General features: G+C 38.6%; 1 protein-coding gene across 11 annotated transcripts in view; it reads right to left on the bottom strand.

The window, feature by feature from the left end:
- The window catches only part of Ltbp1 (latent transforming growth factor beta binding protein 1), a 400,428-nt gene that overhangs the window by 139,376 nt on the left and 243,375 nt on the right, over positions 1-17,677 (bottom strand). For all 11 annotated transcript variants that reach the window (XM_042696612.1, XM_042696614.1, XM_042696613.1 and 8 more), the window contains 2 exons: positions 16,993-17,095; positions 12,982-13,053 (listed from right to left, as the gene is read on the bottom strand). In XM_042696612.1, coding sequence (XP_042552546.1) covers positions 12,982-13,053; positions 16,993-17,095 — 175 coding nt within the window. The remainder of the gene's footprint in view (positions 1-12,981; positions 13,054-16,992; positions 17,096-17,677) is intronic.

Below are 17,677 nucleotides of genomic sequence, written 5' to 3'. Positions count from 1 at the left end.
CGTAGAGTAGCAGGTTTGGGTAGAAAAAGCTAAGCAAGAACACAAGTCCTTGAACTCAAATCCCAATACTGGCATTAAAAACCAAATAGCCAAACAAAAAAAATCTGTTCTTAAAAGTCTAAAATGGTAGAACAACTTTTTTCAATGGACCTTGTAACAATTCTAGATTGTCACCAATACAAAAATAGTCATTATCTTTTTTAGAGAGACAATTTTGCCCAGTACTAAACTTTTAAAGAGGATTAAGAAAGTAAGGAATCTTGTGGGAGAAAAATTCCACTCATACCTAAGTTTTGATCTAACTGGGATTAAAATTTGTTATGTGAAACAATTCACTGAAATTTTCTTGACTTCAGTTTCCTCTCCATGCAACATGAAGTGGCTAAAGCAAATAACCCCCAGGGGTACTTGAAGCTTAAATATGCTCCCAAACAATCTGCTAGTTTCCAGGGTTGCAAATGTTAAGAATAAATCAAGTAAGGCACTTAATGCATGATATAAACAGTGTAAGTGCCCTTATGGGAAATAAACATACTTTATGCATCTATTCTCCAACAGGAAAGTATGTGTGTTAAAGAAAATGAGTAATAAGTTACTGTCTTCTAATGACACAAGTTCATACAGGAAATGGGGTACGGTCATAATTAAGAAGAATTAGGAAATTTTATCTTCCTTCCTTTCTAGTTTTGAGCCTTGAACTCAAGGCCTGGATTTTGTCTCTGAGCTTCTTTTGTTCAAAGCTAATGCTCTACCACTTGAGCCACAGCACCACTTCTGGATTTTTCTGTTTATGTGTAACTGAGGAATCAAACCCAGGGTTTCATGCATGCTAGGCAAGCGCTCTACTACTGAGCCACATTCCTGGCCCCCAGTAATGAATCTTGACGTATCATTCTGATTTACTTTTTAAATACAGATGCCAACTTAAACAGGTATTTCAAAAATTATTTTAGGAGATAAATGAACCAATGTTCTAGAACAATTTGACCACCAATATTCTAGGGCAATAAAGCACAAACTCTGGACAAGCTTCTGCTAAAGGAAAGACCCTACAGCCATATCTGTTTGGGGAAACTGCACATTCTGTATACACAGCACATGAAAGACCCAAGAAGTCTTCTGGCAAAGACCCCAGTTTCTTTTTGTTTAACTGGGTGTTTTCTACACATCTGGCTGTGGAACTGTTTTTCACACACAATTCATTAGCATCCTCTTGAGCTGGTGGGCTGTGGGATATGTCTTGGGCAAGGTTGCCCTCTAGGGCTGGGCCTCAAAACTAGGGTATAGGTTTACAAAGACGTGGTTCCAGATGCTGCAGTCTACAACTCCCAATCCATAACTGTCCTGACAATCTGCCACAGGATGAACTCACAGAGGAGCTGAATGATGGGCGCAATACCCTTTCCTTTCACATCAGAATGATCAGAGAACAGCCCACATTCATTTTGTGATTCATAGGTACTAGCCCAGGCAGAGGTTCATAATACAAGCTTTCCTCTATTGGTTCTAGACTTCTACTGACATGTGATTAATTTCTCCTTGAAACAGTCACAGTAACCCAAATCCATCATGGACTCTTCTCACCACTCAGACAACAGTCAGCTTCTTGAGTTTATAATCACAGAGATTCAGGTCAAAGAGCTGCCGAAAATATAACATGATAATGATTCCCTTCACCATGCCTTTCCTGAGGAAACATGAATAAAGTCAACAGATATTTCCTTTTGAATCCAATCCCAGTAATTTGTACACAGTAAAAGGATACACCAGGAATGTTTTTAAAATGCACAAGAAAGGGTCCCCCTATTGTTTTGCAAATGCTGAAATATGATGCTTAAATCCTGATTAAAAAACAACAACAAGTGTTGACATTCTTCCTGAAAACCCTGTGTGGGTTTACATTTGAAACTACAGCAGTATTTTAAGAAAATGCCCAGCTCAGTAACATAACACCTCAGAGGAGAAAAATCTCTACCTATTTCCTCTAGGCTACTAACTATTGTAAAACATTATTCATCATTATATTAAGTATAAGAACTTCTTAGATTAATCCCTCAGTACAGCCAGACATTATGATAATCTTTTGATAGATGAGACACAAAATAGAAGATTAAATGTTTTAAAGTACTAAATTATTAGGTGTGGGTGATCCTAGTCTTTGTGCATAACCACTGATTCTCCACTGCTATCTCCCAAATATATATATAGCAAGATCCCAACGCAGTAGATTACTGCCATAATTATTTTCTATTTCCTGCTAGAGATAAACAGAAGAATTGCCTACAATAATGGAACTGAAACAAATTGATAATTGTGGAGCAATTCTGTATAATCACAAAAGTCAGGAAAGAACATGAACAAGGAAGGAAAATTGAGACATTTTTGAATAAAAATATTGATATAGTTAGGCATTATGGTACAGTCCCACAATCCTTGCTAACTCTCCTCGAGAGACAGAGGTAGGAAGATCACAGTAGGAGGCCAGCTAAGGCAAAAGTTAATTGAGACCTTACCTGGGGGAAAAAAGCAAACACTAAACCAAAAGCAAAAGGGCTAGAGGAATGGCTCAAGTGGGAGAGTACTTCTTTAGCAGGGTAGAGGGCCTAGTTTCAGCCCCCAGTACTGCCAAACAAACAAGCAAGCAAACAAACAACCAGAACCACATCTCACTGAATAATACCACTTCACTAAGTCAGAATTGTGGACTTTAAAATGGCATTAACCACAGACTGTTAGTGAAGGAAGGAAGCCAGATACTAAAGAATGCACTGGATTTGAAAATTCATAAAATGAATAAAGCCAGTCTGTGGATTCATGAGGTAGGGTCATGATTACTTCTAGAAAAAGTGGAATGAAATAAAGATTAGTAAGGGAAAAGAGAAGAATCCTGAAGTGCAGAGAATATTCAACTTGTTGAGCTATAGATAACTATATAGATGTGTTCACTTTGTAATAACAAAGCTATAAAATCCTCCAAGTATCATCTATACTTTGTGTACTGGACAACATTTCTAATATAATCACTCATCTATAATCTGTGTACTATACAACATTTCTAACACAATCTAATATAAAAATTACATTTTTCCTAATACTTTTAAAATATAGCTCTCAAGTTTACATGTAAAGCAATTTTGCCATCATACCAACACAAGCCTTCGATTCCTTTTTCTTAAACAAAACCCACTTATTATCACTAAATCAGAATAAATCATCCAAGTATGACAGACTCATTAGTAGACTGGTTGTTAAGATGTGTCAGTTCCTGTCTCTGCATTCCTGCCCTGTGTCATGTGACTTTGTAGCTCCACCCATAGGGTCATCTTTCCTGGCCCTGTGTCTCTGGCTGGACTAGCCTTGTGACTTTCCTCTCAGTCATGAATACATAGCAGAAATGACTTGTGACAATTCCAAGCCTGGGTCTTTAAAGCTTGAGGGCTTCCCAGTCTTCCTCTTAGAACCTTGCTGCCATCACCAAGCTGTTTGTCCAGAGGATTTGAGATCTTGGCAGAGAGCTGAGTTATCCCATCCTGGACCACCCAGCTGGACACAGATGCTTGGCTAAGTATTGTCACACTCATCTACACCTGGTCTAGCTCAGCAAAATCACTGCCCCTGCTTTGCCCAACATGCTTTATTGAAGACATCGTGGAAGACAGGATAGAGAGGAAGTGAGAGGAGGAGAGGAGGGCTTCAGAACCCAAAGGAATTCCCTCCTTGACAAAAAGTCTCCAGGACTACAAATATTCTTCAGGTTAAAGATCTCAGGATAAAACACAGGAGGTATAATAACTTGTAAATAATGACAGAGAAATCATTTTAACAACAAGGCAGACACGTAAAAGAAGCCCATTTACCATCAAAACAAGCAACAAATTTGAGAGAACTCCATGGTTCCAAAGCAAACAACTGAAGCAGGCCAAGTAAATGTAGATAGTAATGCATCAGATAGCATCTAACATCATTCTGCTGTTCACTGAGCTCTAAGCTGTAAAAAGATGCCTGTAAAAATGTGGTGGCTAGACACAGTGGCTCATAGCTGTAATCCCAGTTTCTCAACTCAAGCAGAGATCAGGGGGAGCATGGATCAAGGTCAGCTAGGGGAAAAAACAGTGAGAACCCCATCTTGACCAGTATACTAGCCAGATGTGGTGCACATCTATGATCTCAGCAATTTAGGAGGTGATAGGTGAGAAGACTGTTGTCCGTGGCCCATGTGAACCAAAGTAGAAGACCTGTAAAAATAACGAAAGCTAAACACAAATCAAAAGACCAGGTGTGTGGTCCAAATGGTAGAGAACATGCTTAGGAAGTGTAAGATTCTGAATTCAAACCCCAGTACCATCAAGCAAAACAAAACAAAAACAGTAGATGAGGTAGTTATGAGAATCAAGTGAGACAAAAATACATGTTGAAAGTACACTCATGAAGGACACACTACTGTACAAATGTAAGCAACAGGGAGGAGGTGGTGTGTTTTTTGTTTTGTTTTGTTTTGTTCTTGTTTGTTTTTTTGGCCAGTGGTGGGGCTTGAACTTCTGGGCTTGGGCGCTATCCCTGTGCTCTTCATCTCAAGGCTAGTGGTTTACCACTTGAGCCACAGCCCCCACTTCCAGTTTTCTCGTGGCTAATTGGAGATAAGAGTCTCACAGACTTTTCTGCCCAGGCTGGCTTTGAACCATAATCCTCAGCTCTCAGCCAACTGAGTAGCTAGGATTACAGGTGTGAGCCACCAGTACCCAGCAGGAGCTGGTGTTTAAATGCCATTCACCTGTCCTGTGATCTCCCAGTATTTCATTTCTTTGAGAAACTCTTATTAGCATAAAAAGGAAAGCCAGAGTTGGGTCACAAGCAACTCATTCCAATGACATTACTAAATAAGTGTTTAGTAAAAACTAGCAAAATACCTAAGAAGGTAGATTAAGAAAATAGTCAATAATGGGGGGAAATAAGCAAAATTCATGATATTAAAAAAGGAAAATGATCAAGTTTATTTCATGCAAATAATACCATTTAAAAAGTCTGATAAGCCAGGCACTGATGGCTGACACCTACAATCCTAGCTACTCAGGAGCTGAGATCTAAGGATTGCTGTTCAGAGCCAGTTAACAACCAGATAACCGGAAGTGCTGTGGCTCAAAGCGGCAGGAGCACTAGCCTTGAATGAAAAAGCTCACAGTGCCCAACCCTGAGTTCAAGCCCCACAACAGATTTAAAAAAAAAAAGTCTAATGAACAGAGAACATGACAATCTACTCTAGACAAAACAATCCTGGGGTTCAAGTACAAATTTCCACAGAATTTGGTACACAGGAGGATGTATATTTCTAGCTCAAGATTCTCATGGTCAATTAAAGATTCTCACAGTTGTGTGGTTTGGGGGTGTAGCTCAGTATAAAATACATGCTTGGCAGTCATCCTTTACCCCGCAAACACACACACACACACACACATACACACACACACACACACAGAGTTCTATACTTGTCAATAATTTGCACAGGAATACTCTCCAGATAAGAATAATTTTAACAAGAATTATGCTGAGTCAGTCCATCTAGATTTCCCATCCTGGATATGTGGCTGAGCGCCCTCACCCAGGTGAGGTTTGAGTGCCTAACATGCCTTCAACAAAAGCCACGTTCAGGTCAGTATAGCCACAATCCCACCCCACCCCCAAGCCCTGATGTCTCTTCTTAGTAATTATCTGTGACACCCAAACTTCCCCTTGTGGTTGGAAATGGCAGCTTTTCTTTGTTGTATTCAAAGTTGAAAACCCCCACTGTGGTAACACTGCACCTGTTCTAATAGTTACTTAGATAAAACCTATCTTATTGGTCATTTTTACATGTTTCATTTTTGTATTTTGTGTGTACATATAGAAATTATATCTATTGACCGGGTGTGTTGGCTCACACCTGTAATCTCAGCTATTCAAGAAGTGAAAATAGGAGGATCACAGTCTGAAGCTAGCATGGGCAAAAATGCTGTGTGAAAAACTAAAGCAAAAGGATTGAAGGTATGGCTTGAGTAGTAGGATACTTACCTAGAAAATACAAGGCCCTGACTTTAATCTCCAGTATTACCACACATTCTCTCTCTCTCTCTTTCTCACACACACACACACACACACACACACACATTCACACACATCCACACACATTTATGGAAAAAGAACAGTGTTTCAAAATTATCAAATACTTCATGTATTTACATGAACCTAACATGAACCTAACACAAGGACCATGATAATCTCTGTACAGATTAGATTCTTCTACATGTGCTACCCAAGCTTTACTGTTCTAGAACAAATGTTGTGAGTAACGTTTCTTTAACAATGTGTTAAGATTGATAGTATTTTGCTTAATATGTGGTACAGAGCCCATAAATTGTTGCAAAAAATGAATGCAAATATTGTCTGCAATTAATCACAGGAGTTTCTTTGCAATGCCAAACCACTTCACCACACTAATGCGTGTGAAGCCAGCACTGTGCTACAGGCCACACTCCCGTCTGTAGCTGAGTATTCTTTGTGGGATTCACTTGTACTCCTTTTGTGTATATGCTAGTACTGGGACGTGAACTCAGGGCCTGGGCACTGTCCCTTGGCTTTTTCATTCAAGGCTAGAGATCTGCCACTTGAGCGACTTCACTACCTTTAGCTCTTTGGTGGTTAATTGGAAATAACAGACTCGTGAAATTTCCTGCCCAGGTTGCCTTTGAAATGTGATCCTCAAGTCTCAGCCTTTTGAGTAGCAGCTATCACTTATACTTCCAAGACCTTATCTATCAGGTCTTCTTTTTCTTTTTGTCAGTTGTGGGGCTTTAACTTGGGGCCTGGATGCTGTCCTTGAGGTTTTTTTCACTCAAGGCTAGCATTCTTAACCACTTTGAGCCACAGCACCCCTCGGTATTTTGGTAGTTAATTAGAGATATGAGTCTCACGGACTATCCTGCCTGCATGGCTTCAAATCTCAATCCTCAGGCTCCTGAGTAGCTAGTATTACAGGTGTGAGCTACTGGTGCCTGGCTTTTCCCAGTGTTCTTAGTGCACTCAAAGACCAGCCTGTCTCTACCTACCACAATACTGTAGTTCCTACTCACTACTTATGTAATCATGAAGAGCCCTGAAGTACAAGAAAAAGTCCAGGCAAGCTCTTCCTAAACAAAAGTCCTACATGCTGCTTACTTAAATAGCATATTAGCAAAGTATGCAGTATTTCATTTACTTCACACATAAGCTCTTGACAAAAAGTGCATTATCTTTTCTCATGTCCAAATGAAATATGTATTTTTAGGGAGCCTTCTGCCCAAAAAGGAACCCTTCAGTGAAAACATTTGGTAATGAGTATTACACTGCCCTGATGTAGGCATTTGATAAATGTATTCTTTTTTACTAAACAACCTATCTACTAATGCAAATGTATTTAGGTCTCCCACTATTACTGTGTTGGGTTCTATTAAAGAAAAACAACCAGTATAACAAAAGAATGCCAAAAGAGTGTGGGCAGCTTTCTTATTTCCTTTTTAAAGTTCACCTGAAGTCAGCAATAATTCAGTGAACTGGGGGGAGAGAGTAAGGCAAATGACACGCTGCTGGTTCAAGCAGCTTAACTTCACTCCATTCAAGGGGCTAGAACAATGTCTTCCTCATTGCTCATCTTGTGGCATCTGACTGCAGCTCAAGTGGCCCCTACCAACTAATGATATGAAATATTGCATCATTTAAAACGATGAAGACTATCTGTGGAAGATGAGTCTGCCTAGGTGCAAAAATGGAACAATGAAATTTGTGGATATTGGTTTGGAAAGATGGAGAATGAGGGAGAGTGATGGAAGAGTTTGATTTGAGGTACATGATCTGTATAAATGGACATATCAAAAGAAAAGCCCTTGAATGACTAATTGATATTAATAAAAAATTAGTAAACATAGAGTAGGTTATAAAGGTGTCACTAGCTTCTAGTATTTTAGTATTGCCCACCATACACACAAAAACATAGAAAGCACAAATAAAACAATATTTAATATCTATAAAGTTATGAAACTGAAAAGCAACCTTGCTATCTCAAGAGATATTTAGATAGTTGTGGGGTTTGGGGGCTGGTACCAGGGCTTGAATTAAGGGGCTTAAATGATAACTCATCTTTCTTTTTCCTCCCAGCCAGTGCTTTACAACTGGAGTCATGCCTCTAGCCTGGCTTTTTTATATTATTATTAATTGGAGATAGAGTTCAGCAAATGTTTCTGCCTGGACTGCCTTTGACCTAGATCCTTCTGATCTCAGCCTCTTGAGTAGTTAGGATTACAGGTATGAACCACTAGCAACCTGCTACAAATTCTGTTTTTAAACTTTGATTTACACGTAACTTTTTAAGAATTCACTATGTCATAGTAAATGATGCGAAAACAGAGATGGCTTTAGCAAGAGGAGGCGTTTCTACTGTTATTCCCATGTGGAACTGGTTCATTTAATGCTAGTTTATATCGAACCCTCCATACTAGAATCAAATGACAGGTGACACATGCCACCCTAGATTCACCAGCAAATATGGCAGCATTATTTGTTACTGTGAGTGAAACAAATCATAGTAATTCCACATCATGAGGCTAGAGAGGCAGGTTTCTAAGTCCAAGTCTAAGAAATACAACATGCCTTTGAAAAGGTAATTACCCCATTGGAATGGGAGGGAAAAAAAACCCTTACTTTGAGGGCAATTACCTAAAAGCTTCTCAAATTAACTTTGTGCACAGTTGGTTCTTTGTTATTAAGCCCTGATTAGTAGGAGTTGCTTTGGGACATGAGTTCACTTCATTGAAGGAAATAATGTAATCGTAGTTATGAATCACTTTAACTTTAAATGGGCTTTGTAAACTGAGAAGATGGTAGGCTGTAAGAACAATGGAACGCACAAGTAATTAGATGTTTAACGAGATCCTTTTGAAATTTTCTGAGGCTTAGTTAACGCCATCACAAAGCTTCTAGGTCCTAGAAGAACAGAAGAGAGGACAGACCTGTAATGTGAAGTCCTATTTCATTTTGCCAACCACAAAGGCACAAGTGAAGCCCTTCTCTCAATAGCAACTTTAATAGATTGTGCTGAATGAAATCATATTCTTTTATGAGTCAAACTTGTCTGTAGTGTAATTGAGCAGTGCCTTCCACAAAATAGAATTTTCTCGGATACTTCAATTCCGGATCCTTGCCAAAAGTGTAACACTGCTTTGCAAATGGACCCCAGAGACCAGCAAATGCCAGGATTTGGTGTAACTGGATGACCATCCTGGAATCGACCAAGGCAGAGACATCTGCTAGGCACAGCATGAATAAAACTAAGGATCACTCAGCCATTCCAACAGAGGAAAGGAGAAGAGCTCAAAGCTTTTTCTTGTGTGTCTATTCTGGGACTTGAACTCAAGACCTAGATGCTGCCACTATGTTTCTTTTTCTTTTTTTTTGCTCAAAGCTAGTGCTCAACCACTTTAGTCATAGCTCCACTTCCAGCTTTTTGGCAGATAAGAGTCTCATGGACTTTTTTGATGGGACTGGCTTTGAATCTTGAATTCCTTAGATCTCAGCCTCCTGAATAACTGGAATTACACGAGTGAGCCACTGGCACCTGACTTAACCATCTTTTTCTTTTTCTTTTTTTTAAACACTTTTCCATTCTCTTTTGTGAAGAGGTTTTGCTAGGAACTGTTTACATGCACATTTGGCTCTCTATGCACCACCATGCTCAGCTTTCACTTCTAAAGTGGTATTTTTATTTATGGATTTTATGAACTTTGACCCAGCCAACAAAAAAGATACAGATAAAAAACCCCTGGAACTAGTTTTTTGCACTGGCACCAGGGTTTGAACTCAGGGCCTTATATTCCTGCATGGCTTGCTTGTTCATGGCTAGTACTCTACCACTGAAGCTATGCCCTTAGTCCAGTATGTTGCTGGTTAATTGGAGGCAGAATCTCATAAATATTTTGCCTGGGCTGGCTTTGAACCTAAGTGGCTAGGACTAGAGGGGTGAGGCAGTGATGCCTGGGGATAATCATCTTTTCTTTAATTAAACAGATCCAATCATTGTTTTAACTTCTGGCTCTCACAGGTAGCGTGTCTCCTATTCTACTTAGTTCATCTGAGTATTAGTTACACTTTACAAGTCTGTATAGAATTGACAAGGGGGCAGATACGTATGGGGCTGAGGAGAACAATCCTTGAGATGCTTCTTAGTGGGCACCTGTCTGACAGCAGAAAGTCAATGACTCTTCTATGTCTCAGCTTCTAATTGGGACTAACATTGTGCAAATCTTATAGGGCCATTTAAAGATGAAATGCAGTGCACAGCAAACCTACAAAAACATAGTAGGTGAACATTACATGCAATCATTGTTAGCTCCCTTTCCTACAGGAGGACAAGGTGGTTCACAATATAAGTCCTGCCCTCAGTCTACCTGGGTTTGGTCCTCACTTCTGATCCTTACCACTTCTATGTGATAAAAGATACAATCGTTTTAGAGTCTCAATTTAATTAATAGTGCTTGCTTCTCATAGTCTCCATTAAAGACTAATAATAATTTTATAATAATAGATGTATCAGTTAAGTGTTTGTCACATAATAAACTTAGTTATTAAGGGTATCTACTTTAACTCTTGAGATAATTATTTATAACATTCCAAGTTTATAAATGCTAAGTTTTGACAAAATATCTGAGTTTTGTTTTTAAGGCACTGATACTTGACCAATTAAAGTAAATTAGTAACTCTTTTTTTTTTCCCCAGGGCTGAGGACCGAAGCCATGGCCTTGCGCACGCCGGGCGGGCGCCCTTCCGCTGGGCTAAACCCCCAGCCCCTAGTAACTTTTTTGTTGTTGTGGTTTTAAATCACTACTGGAGTGTGAAGTCAAGGCTTAGTGCTTTTTGCTTTAGGTTACTTTCTAGATAGGTTGCCCAGGCCAACCTCCCCCTCCCCCCTTACCTTATGCCTCTTAAGCAGTTGGGGTTACAGAAGAGAACCAACATGCCTGGCTTCTTTGTTGAGATGAAGTTTCTGCTAACTTTTTGTACAGGCTGGTCTCAAAACAACCATAATCCAACTAATCTCTGCCTATCTGGGATTGCAGGTGTGAAGCACCACACCCAGCATATATCTCTTATCCATAACAAACAGCTCTTTATTTGCATCAATTTTTTTAAAAAATCATTCATGTGTTCAGGTCTATCGGAGGAAGAATGATATAAGCAAATATTTAACATATAATGTGAACAAATAATTTCAAAGCCAAGTAGGAGGAGATACTAGTAGGGTACTCAGAAGGTATCAATGAAGACAAGGCATAAGAGATGGAGCCCAGGGCAGAGAGAGGGTTGATCTGCAATCAGGCTTTCTAGATTCTTTGTAAGGTGGTTCCATGAGCAAGCTACTAAACCCAAAAATGTGCGTTACAATTCCTACAGCAATCACTTAACAGTAATGGGAAAAGGCAAGAGAGAAATTCTTAAAAATTTTCAAATAGTCGAAAAGAAAGGAAGAAGAAGGAAACAGGAGAACAAAAAATGCTGACAAGACAATCATTTTAGGCAGGCTTAACTCTAACAGGATCAATACCTAGGGAAGACTTTAATGCAAAAATATCAGGCTAAATATCAGCATGCAAAATAAAAGCAAGAAGTGCATGTTATCTATAACAGACCAACTTCAAATGAAAAACACACACTGAAACAAAACCACAAGGGAGGGGAGTCACTGTATAGAGATATTAGAAAGATATAGGAATCTATTAAGCATACACTTCAAGTAAATTGGTAATCAACACTGGCTACATGAACAATATTATCAAAACTGGCCCACAAATAATGAGAATTATGCACAATGCTATTACAGAAATGAAGCTGACCATTAAAATACTTTGTGCAAAGAAGACTTTAGTATCAAATGTCTTCTTCAGTGAATTTTTCATCATAGATAAAGGAAAGCTAAAACTATAAAACACTCCGAAAGAGTTGGTTTCCAGTCTTCAAAGGTCTCTAAATGGTAATAAATGACAAACAAATGCACAGAAACACAGCATACCAAAAGAACCCATGGATCCTTTTTCCACCTGACCTTTAGAGACATCAGCAGTGGTGGGCATATGGGAGCTGGATCATGATCATCTATGTAGGTGCAGAACAATAAAGGATGAGCAAGGATGCTCCAGTCCTGCAGTTCAGTGGCTCACAGAGATCCACAGCACAGGAAGCTAAGTCTCCAGGGCTAACACCTGCATGAATGCTTACATGCTATTTCTCTGCTCTTATGCACAGCTGCTGTTCCCAATGCATCTCAGAACAACAAAGCAGCCACAGGGTCCTGTATACTATATATGGTGTAGGATAGAAAGACCCTAGAGCATCCCTGGCTGACAGCTAGGGCTTACAGGCATGAGCTACTAGTGCCTGGCTAGCTTCCTTGTTTTTAAAATTATAGACACATGGGCTCTGAGTTTCCCTTGTTTGTACAGCTTGGCTTGGGTTCTCAAAATAAATGTAGCTCAAGTACTCAGGACAGCTGACATTTCACTCTAGTTTTTGCTACGGCCTAGAAGTATAGTCACACTGATATTTGGTCCCTAAATATTTTTAGATGGCCAGCATTGTTCTTATAGAACAGAGAACTTTGTCAGTGAAGTGCTTCTGCTAGGGCTGTGTGTGTATCTGTACCCATGCTCTGATGGGCATGAGCAGCAGTGGGAACCACTGTGTTACATCACAGATGAATCACAGATCATCGAAGGTCAAAACAGGTCCTAAAGTTTCAATGGCCAGAAGGCAATTCCAGCCACTGCACATTGAATGTCTATGCTCCCCTCAGCTGTAGACGCGGAAAGTGGTTCCTCATGGGACCTTTACATGCTGGCCTGCAGAATAACACGTGGCAAAACAACTCAAGTCTCTAAAGGCCCCAAACAAGCTCCAGTCCACACCAGTGAATTCAGTGGGTCTTACCTTGACAAAAGGTGTTGTTAACCCGCTTATAACCTTGTAGGCATTCCATCATTTGACTATATGCATGATAAGCTGGAAGAGAAGAAATAATTCTTTGTTAACTGCTTAGTTAAGATGGGCAATCCTAAACAGCTAGATGTGGAAACAAAAAGACATTAAGTAATCAGTGAACATTTTTATTCATCTAGAAGCTATCAGTACCCATGCAGGAGTCTGCAACTATACTCCCTTTAAAACTTTTTTAAAGTCTATGTCATATTTTGTCCTTTTTTTAATATTTCAGAACATTTTACTGTCATATTCATTGTACTGGGAAGGGATTTCCATTGTGATATTTCCCTATACACATACAATGTATCCTGATCAAATTCACCACCTCCATCATACTCCAAATGTTGTCATAGCTCTAGTCTTCAGAAGTTGCCAGTAACTGAATCATGAGACTGTTTTGTAGTTCCTTCCAATTAATGATTAAATATTTCTAATCACAAAAGGGTCTATTGCTCCTTGGAGATTTGCTTCAGGGAATGGTAAGTTAAAAGAGAGGAAAACTTGCCACGTAGGACTTGCCCATTCAGTTTCTGGGCTTTAGGTCCAGTTCGGTCCCACAGCTTTATAAATCATAGGATTTCTGCTCTGTGAGTTATTCGTAGACAAAAGAGGCAAGAACTGGTTTTATAAGTTTCAACAGTCATCTAGTTCAAGGCCAGGAGCCAGAACAGATGATCTTCCAAAGTCCTCTTTGGTTTAAAGTTGTTTGTTGATTTTCTTCTAAAAATGAATACAGGACAAGGGACTTGTTCACACAGAGCACATTTCTAACAGATGACAGCCTCATAATGAAATTATTTGCAGATCTAAGATTAAGTTTTCACAGCAAAAAATGATCAACGATGAAAGTTCTTTCTGGATATGGCTGAACAAAAACTTTATACATTACATTAAAACCACTTGAAAAAAATGAAGTCTGAAATACTTTGAATAAAAATGTATGCATATATAAATATACATATAATAAAATAAATATAGAGGCATGAAACACAAAACCGTGGCATATAAAGCCAAAGAGAACTGCTCTCTTCCAGTACGAACATGATTGGGAGCCAGTCCCCACCAAGGGAAATGACAGAGGAAGAATGTGGCCTTGCGTGTGCCTCTGAGGGCCCAGTCACTTAAGACAACACAAACAGAATAAATGTCAAAATGTTAAGAGTTTACTTCATTCATAATCCACGCTGCCCTTCCTAAAATGAAATCAATCTCTTCAGTTTTCTCCAATAAATGAGCCAACAGAGGAATTCACTTCCAACAACATGTAGTTAAAAGTAACAGCAACTTTGTACGCACCCACTGAAATGGTCAAGATTAAAACGGACACTGATAAAAAATAATCAAAACATAGAAAGGAGAAAATGAAGCTCAGCTAATGTAAGTCTAGAAAAATGACAGAAAGGCAGGAATACGAGTCTTCATGTCTGCTACACTGAGATCTAGGAAAGGGAGGAAAAGGAACTAGATAAGCAAAAGATAACGCACAAAAAAGGGCACAAATAAAAAGGAAAAGCGTTTAGAGGAGAAGAAAGTACCAGGAAATATAAACAGCCAAAAAATAATCTCCAATTAACCATCAAAAAGTTAGAAGTGAAGCTGTGGCTCAGATGGTAGAGTGCAAGCCTTGAGCAAAAAAACTAAGAAACAGCCCAGTACCTGTACCAAACAAAAAGAAAGAAAGAAAAGAAAATCAAAATAGCATTAGCCTTAGACATCTAGAGGACTTGTAAGTTTACACAAACTTAGGAATTCCTTCTCCAATTTAGGAATTCTAAATGAATAACAATTATTTAAAATGAATTATTTATGAGAGAACAAATGTCAAGATGGCAGATTTCAGGCTGAAATCTAATTGAGAACATCAGTCTAACCAACAGCCATGTAAGAGGGGCAAATAAAAATTATATCATAAAAGCAAATGAAAAAAATCCCTAACAGCATCATGAACTAAAAAAATAATTACAAAAAATCTAGCTGGGCACCAGTGGCTCATGCCTGTAATCCTAATTACTCAGAAGGCTGAGGTCTGAGAATCCTAGTTCAATGTCAGCCTGGGCAAGGCAGGAAAATCCATGAGAGACTCTTATCTTCAATAAACTACTCAAAAAAGCCAGAAGTGGCACTGTGGCTCAAGTGGTACAGCACTAGCTTTTAGCAAAAAGAAGCTTAGGGACAGCACTTAGGCTCTGAGTTCAAGCCCCAGGACTAGCAAAAAGAAAGAGTTCTGCTATTCAAGGTAAAGGAAGATGGTTCAGAAAACATCACTATTTTTTTGGTAAAAATATCATGAGTAACTATAAGATATTCCAATGTAAAACAAATTATTTATGCTTTACTGAGGGGTATTCCTTAGAAATCAGTTTTCCAGATTTAATACTATATTGAAACATGAAAGACACAAACTACTGTTGGGAAGAAGGAATACAAAAGTACTTAAGTTAACAGTTTCTTCAAAAAAAGGCAAACCAAATCCTGTCAGTGTAGCTGTGGATTGATGACTCTGAGGACTGTGACAGTATACAAATAGTACTAAGGATAAAAGGACTGTGATATCCCTGTAATTATAAATCTTTTTTTAGAACTAAATCATCAACCTATCATCTCTTCATTTCAGCTTTTCTTTCAATGAAAGCTGAAATCCTGTATTCTAATAAAAACCATAGCATAAGTTGTGACTAATCATAAATTTTGTCATTTAATGAACTTAACCTAAGAAATAATAACTGCATTGACTTTTTAAAATTATCTTTATTGCACAAAGGAGTTGCCATTTAACAAAGCAGTTTTTGAATATATCATAATCGATATCACTCCTTTCAAAATTGCCATCCATCCTTCTCTCAATCACCCCTTCCCTCATCTTCTTAATTATGTGGGATATACATTGGATTCTTTTTTATTATTAAGTTCTTTTATTGTGAAAATACCGTACAGAGAGGTTACAATTACATGAGCAAGGATTGCTCAAGCATTGTTGCCTCCTCCTTTGTTTTCCCTTACTATCCCTGCCCTCCAATCTTCTTGACTACATTCTCCCTCTCTTCTCTTTACCCTTTACCCCACCCCACTCTGCCCCACCCCTTTTGAGTATGTGTTTCCTGATGTTTTACCTTGCTGAACTTTGACTTTGCCTTTCTAAGGAATTACACAATTTGTGTCCTCCCTTGAATCTACTGTATTTCAGTTAATACATTGTATACACTTGCACACCAACCAACGTACTTATTTATAAATTTATAAGCTAAATCTAGCTTCCACATACAAGGGAAAATATGCACCTTTTGTTTCTCTGAGTCTGACTTCTTCATGTAATATAAGTTTTTCCAGGTCTTTCCATTTCTTTATAAATGGTACAATACCATTCTTTCTAATAGATAGGTAGAATTCCATTGTGTGTGCTTGTGTAGATAGATAGATATTTATAGATATAGATATAAATATAGATAGCGATAGAGATCACATTTTCTTGATCCATTTGTTCACTGAGGGGCATTGGGCTGATTCCATTCCTTGGTTTTGGTGAATAGTGCAGCAATAAACATGGTTGTGCTGGTGGTTTTACTGTATCCTGATTTGTAATTTTTTGGATAAATGCCCAGGAGTCAAACTGCTGGATCTTTTGTATAGGGCTTAAAATATTCATTTCTCTTTTTAAAAGATAGCTAAGATTTTTCTCTTCCCCTAAAGGGAAGAAGTCTGTTTTAGCTTATCTCCTTAAAAGACCTTTTCCTTCCCAACTAATCCAATTAGAGAAGAAAATTAATCACTATGATTAATTTAAAAAAAAACAGAACTAACAGCCTCGTGAGGTTTCTGGAAGTGCATACTACATAGAATCACGTTCTTGAATATAAGAAGAGAGTTCTTTGAAGGTCTCATGTGGTACATCATTAGAAGAGTAGACATAAGAAAACAGACATGCTCCATTGATCTACAAAGAAAGAATGAAACATTACTTACATGGCTTCTTGGGGCATTTCTGGCATTTGTTAAAGCCCCAGGAGGTACCCACAGTTCCACAGCAGTCCTCTTGCTTTGAAAGGCCAGGAAGAGCTTTGCCACACTGAAATGATTAGATGTGAAATATGAATGTTAATTGAGTGATAGATGCTCAGCTCTGGCAAGCTGCTGTGCCTCACAACCATGTTGCAAAACAGTTCCCTTATTATCAACACAATTAGAGAAGAAGAAAAAAGGCCTATAAAATCTTGAAACTAAATACCAAGACAGAATCTATGCAACATTAAAATGAATGGGCACATTTCCAAAGAAGAGCTCCTTCACATTTTTAAAGTCTCACGGAAATCTGTCACTGCTCAGAGCCCTTTGTAAAACTGAAGTTTCCGGGATCTTTTTTTGTTTTTCTTAGTAATGACTTTATCATTCAAAAGATCAATACAAACTTTTTTGGGGGGGGGTAGAGTTGCTAGAGATCAAACCAAGGGTTTCACACACACTTAGCTCTATCCCCAGTCCTCTATATAAACTTTCAAAATGTTGGTTAAAACTAAGTCTCTCTTGTAGATCATTGGGGAGTTGTGCTAGAAGGGTGTGGTGGCATGTGTATAAAACAAAAGAATGTGACACAGATCTGACCTGCAAGAGGATACTGGACTTCCCATAAGCCAAGGCCTGAGCAGGGACA

Source organism: Dipodomys spectabilis, unplaced genomic scaffold (assembly GCF_019054845.1).
Source record: "Dipodomys spectabilis isolate Male_0828 unplaced genomic scaffold, ASM1905484v1 ptg000210l, whole genome shotgun sequence".
Taxonomy (NCBI): domain Eukaryota; kingdom Metazoa; phylum Chordata; class Mammalia; order Rodentia; family Heteromyidae; genus Dipodomys; species Dipodomys spectabilis.
Note: the sequence above shows the minus strand (reverse complement) of the source record. Positions and strands in the feature narration are given on the sequence as shown.